The 5136-nt window shown below is 37.2% G+C and overlaps 1 protein-coding gene across 1 annotated transcript; it reads right to left on the bottom strand.

The window, feature by feature from the left end:
• Window positions 1-2059: 2059 nt before the first annotated feature.
• On the bottom strand, window positions 2060-3711 carry LOC119533217 (peptidyl-prolyl cis-trans isomerase-like 4). Its single transcript, XM_037835312.1, has one exon. It carries the CDS (start codon window positions 3691-3693, stop codon window positions 2371-2373), a length of 1323 nt encoding a protein of 440 aa, XP_037691240.1. The 5' UTR covers window positions 3694-3711; the 3' UTR covers window positions 2060-2370.
• Window positions 3712-5136: the final 1425 nt, after the last annotated feature.

The raw sequence follows: 5136 nt of genomic DNA, 5'->3' as shown, positions 1-5136 counted from the left end.
CATCACCACAATCTATCTCTGAACATTTTCCTTACATCAGAAAGAACCAGAACAAGAATAAAAAATAAAAGTGAAAAAAAAAACACCCAAATCATCCTTCCATCCCACCCCATTTGTCCTTCAGTTTTTATCCCCATTTTTCTACTCATCCATACACTAGATAGAGGGGGTGTGATCCACAAGGTCTTCAAAATCACACTGTCACCCCTTGTAATCTACATTATTATATAATTGTCTTCAGGAGTCCAGGCTGCTGGGTTGGAGTTTGGTAGTGTCAGGTATTTACTTCTAGCTATTCCAATACATTAAAGCCTAAGAGGTGTTATCTATATAGTGCATAAGAATGTCCACCAGAGTGACCTCTCAACTCCATTTGGAATCTCTCAGCCACTGAAACCATTTCGTCTCATTTTGCATCCCCCTTTTGGTCAAGAAGATACTCTCAGTCCCACGATGCCGGGTCTACATTCATCCCCCGGAGTCATACTCTGCGTTGCCAGGGAGATTTACACCCCTGGGAGTTGGGTCCCATGTAGAGGGGAGGGCAGCGAGTTCACCTGTCGAGATGGCTCAGTTAGAGAGAGAGAGGGCCACATCTGAGCAACAAAAGAGGTACTCAGGGGGAGACTCTTAGGCGCCATTACATACAACTTTAGACTCTCCTTTTTTTTTTTTTTTTCTGGCTATTAGTTTATTCAGGTGTTTTTAAAAATTGGTAATATTGTGTATCAAATCACTACATTTACAATTAACAGAAATTACATTCTTAGCAACTATTTAAATATGATTGCTAAACTTCAGCCATATACTTTAAGATGTATAAGGGGCTGCTTTTCAAAATTCTCTTAGGCAGCATATAAGCAAAACATTTTGAAGGCAACTGTTTTAGAATGCTTAGGTTAGTTCAAAGAACTTAACAGCAGTTACCAATTACTGAGCTCTAACTCTAAATCAGGTCTGCACTAGGCAGTTTATATATAATTATCACAATTCTACAAGACAGATATTTTATCCTCATTTCATAAATGAAGTAACTGAGACTTTGAGAAGCTGTCCAAGGGCACCTGTCTTACAAAGTATCAGAATTCAGATCCCGGTGAGTTTGACAACAAAGTCCAATCTTTTCCCACCTCCCATTCAAAAATAAGTAACATCTTAAATAAGGTGACAATTTACTGACATGGAAAAGTGGGCACTAGTAACTGAAAAAAGCAGGCTATAAAATGGCACATACCCTATGTTCTCATTTTGATTAAAAAAGTATGTGTCTGCCTGCATGTGTGGGCAGGCAGGCAGGCAGGCAGGCAGGCAGGCAGGCAGATAGAAAAGATACAGATATAAAGATGTGAAAGACACGCAATAATCTCAAGGTGTTTTCATTTTTTTCATTTTTGCTCAACTTTATCTTCTATTATGTATATATGCTGCTTTGTACAAATACTAATTTTCTTAAAGGAATATTTTTTCGTTTATAATGAGTTGGCACTTTGGTTCAAGGGGTCATACAATTAGTAACAACAAAAATGCCAGTGTATAAAATGCTTGCACATACATTTTTTTCACTTTATCTTAACAAACATGCCTGTGAGATATTATCTCAGTTTCACAGTAAAGGAAACTGGCTTAGAAAGTTAAATAACTTGTCAAAGCCACATCAGTGAAGGGTTATGTAAAAATTTAAACCTTGCTCTTCAGACAGCAAATCCTTTACTTTGCCCCATACTGCATTTCTCCATCTCTATATGTTTGCTTGACATTTTCACTGTCTTTAGTTCCCTCCCCTCTCACTTCTGCCTGCTGAAATCTTCCTCATCCTCCACAGCCCAGCTCAAATGTTTTCTACATGGTGAAACGAAAACTGGGGGCTGTAATGTAATTTGCTTTTCATTTAACAGAGGAAAAATACAAGTGAGAAATGATTTTTTCTCTTTATAATTAATTTTCTTTGGTGATTTTTCATTATCATTTGTTTTTTATTTGCTACAAGTTCAAGAAAGCTTTGGGGATGATAAAGCTAATTATTAGTACTATTTTTATTTCACACTTATGATATGGAGGAGCATAAAATGTTTGAGGTCCTAAAACCTCAAGAGCTGTTAGTGTTGTACATAACACTCATATGAAATTAAAATGATAAATGAGAAGCACTTTTTCAGCATAACCATACTTCTTTTTTTATGGGAATAAATGAGTATCTACGGATATGGAATTCATACTCGTGTCACAAAGTTGAAGTGCATGATACATTAAGTTACTTCAAAACCAATCTTTGATAATTTCTAATATGTATTCTTGAAGATTAAAGGTCATTACCCCAGAGAAACCATTCTGTTATTGTAGAGTTACGAACATTCTCACTCTGGTTCAGAACTATAGCCATACCTTCAAAATTACATTGCTAAGATGTAATTTACAAAGGGATAAAATATTTATTTCTTCCCAGTAAAGTGTGGAGATTATAAGCACCTGGTTAGTATTTCTAATAGGCATGTAGTCCTCATCTTCTTTTTCTTCAGAGCAGTGGCGGGTTTTCTTCTTGTGTTTCTTACTTGTGTGTGAGTGACTTGATTTTGAGTCTTCTGCCTGCTCATCTAGTATAAGATCATATTTTGCATCCTGTTTGGGCTTTGCTTTATCTTTCAGAACCAAATTAGATGGCTTATCCTGTTCCTTTTCATACTCCTTGAAATCACTCTTGGTATATTTCCCACCTTTTCCCTTCCACTTAACCTTTGCAACAGACTGGCTAAAATCCACATGGATTCTTCTGTCATCTATAAGTACATTGTCCATTTTGAAGAAGGCTTTCTCACAATCTTCTTCCTTTTCAAATTCAATAAAAGCATAACAGAGAGATTCTCCTGTCTTCCAATCCCGGATAACTTCACAACTTCTTATTGGCCCAAATCTTGAAAATATTATCTCCAGATCCTCATCTGTGGTCACTGGATTCAATTTACAAACAAACAGAACATTTTCTGGAGGTTTAATATCTGCATCAGGTAGGTCTCCCACCATTTCTAATAGAATAGCTTGAGTTTTGGCCTCTTTTTCTGCCTTTATTTCTTCTACTTCTTCAGCTGATCTTCTTTTGAAATCATCAATTTCTTCATCAGCTCCTATTCGACCACTATCCAGTTGTTCCCTTGTAGGTTCTGGTGACCAATCAGGAATTAATAAATCAGGAGGGTCATCAAATGGATCATCTAAAATGACTGTATGATTTATCCTGATATCTTGATAAGGTACAAAGTCTTTGTCAACAAAGGTCTCATTAATTTTCTTTATTATGTCCATGCCTTCTGTTGCCTCACCAAACACTGTATGAACACCATCAAGGTAATCCAGATTTTCTCCTGTAGTAATAAGAAACTGAGAGCCGTGCTGATCGCTGCCATTGTTCACCATGGACACAGTACCTTTCTTCTTGTACTTAATTCTTGGTACTTTTTCTGCCTCAAAAAAGCTTGCTTGAGCACCATACAGTTGACCAAAAACAGACTCTCCTCCACGGCCAGTCCCAGTAGGATCTCCAGTCTGTATGATAAAATCCCTCTGCACATTGTGAATAAGGCAATAATTGTAATATTTTATTTTGCACAACTTCAGGAAATTCAAGCAGGCGCGCGGCCGCTCCTCGGTGTACAAGTCGATGACGATGTCGCCCAAGGTGGTCTCCAGCAGAACCGCCATGGCGCCCGCTCCTCCTCCTCCTCAACAGCCGGGGCTGACCTAGACTCTCCTTTGTGGTAATGAGCTTCATAAGGGCAAGTCCCATGCTCAAGGGCTCAGCACATCAAACCACCAGTCCCAATGTTTGTGACAACATACGCTAGGGGATCAGCATCTCAAAGTTTAGAGATAGGCCTTACAATTCAGGGATAGAGTTAACTGCTGTAAGAGCTTACAATCTAGGGACTATTACAATTATTGTGTCCACGTTAGGCTATGTTCTAAGATTCAATTCTGAGTTTACACATTGTAGTTAGTCCATATTGGTGAGGCATCATCCCTCTCACCATGTTTTCTCCAACACTTTTACTCCTATATATATATTTTCCTACAATTTTATAGACTTATATTCACATACCATACATTTATCCACAGTGTACAATCAGTTGTTCATGGTATCCTCATAAAGTTGTACATTTATCACTACAGTCAGCATTTGAACATACTGATTACTACAAGAAAAACTGTTTTTTTTTTTTTTTTTTTTTTAGCAATAAGAAAAAATGTTAAAAAGAAAAATAACATGTCATACAATACAATATACTACTAAGGACAGCAATAACACCCCTACCAAGAATCTCATATTACTCCCCTATATCCCTTTCTCATATACATTTAGCAATGGCCTATTGCCTTTGTTACATTTAATGGAGGTATATTACAATGTTACTGTTGACCATAGACTCCAGTTTGCTTTGATTATGTTTTTTCCTGAATACCATCCCTTTTTCAAATTTCTACATGGTTGACATTCATTTGCTTTCCCCCATGTGCCTTTCTTGACTACTGCTTGTAATGAAATAAATACATAATTCAGAATCAGAGATTAGGACATAGATCTGCCATCATTTGATTTAAATGATGATTGAAAACCCCAAACTTGGGTTTTTACAAGTGAGAAAAAAACCCCACTTTGTAGCTTTGATGAAACTGTGCCAACTCTTGTCCTAAAACAGGGATTATGTAATGAAAAGCCTACAAGGGCCAGTGAAGTTGACTGGGTAGGGACCTAGGGCAAAAAAAAAAAAAAATTATATGGAAGCGCAAAGGCCCTGAATAGCCAAAACCATCTTGAAAAGGAACAAAGTTGGAGGACTCATGCTTCTCAGTTTAAAAAGTTATTACAAAGCTACAGTAATTCAAAGCAGTGTGGCAGTGGCATTCAGGACAGACATAGAGAAATAGGATTGAATTGTGAGTTCAGAAATAAACCTTCACATCTAATGCCAACTGAGTTTTGACCAGGGTACCAAGTCCTCTCCATGGGCAGTGAATATTCTCCTCAATGAATGGTACTGGGAAAACTGGATATCCATATGAAGTTTGATCTCTACCTTAATACCATATATTAAAATTAACTCAAAATGGATCTAAGACCTAAAGATAAGAACCAAAACTACAAAA

The sequence above is a fragment of the Choloepus didactylus genome, chromosome 4 (genome assembly GCF_015220235.1).
Source record: "Choloepus didactylus isolate mChoDid1 chromosome 4, mChoDid1.pri, whole genome shotgun sequence".
Classification (NCBI taxonomy): domain Eukaryota; kingdom Metazoa; phylum Chordata; class Mammalia; order Pilosa; family Megalonychidae; genus Choloepus; species Choloepus didactylus.
Note: the sequence above shows the minus strand (reverse complement) of the source record. Positions and strands in the feature narration are given on the sequence as shown.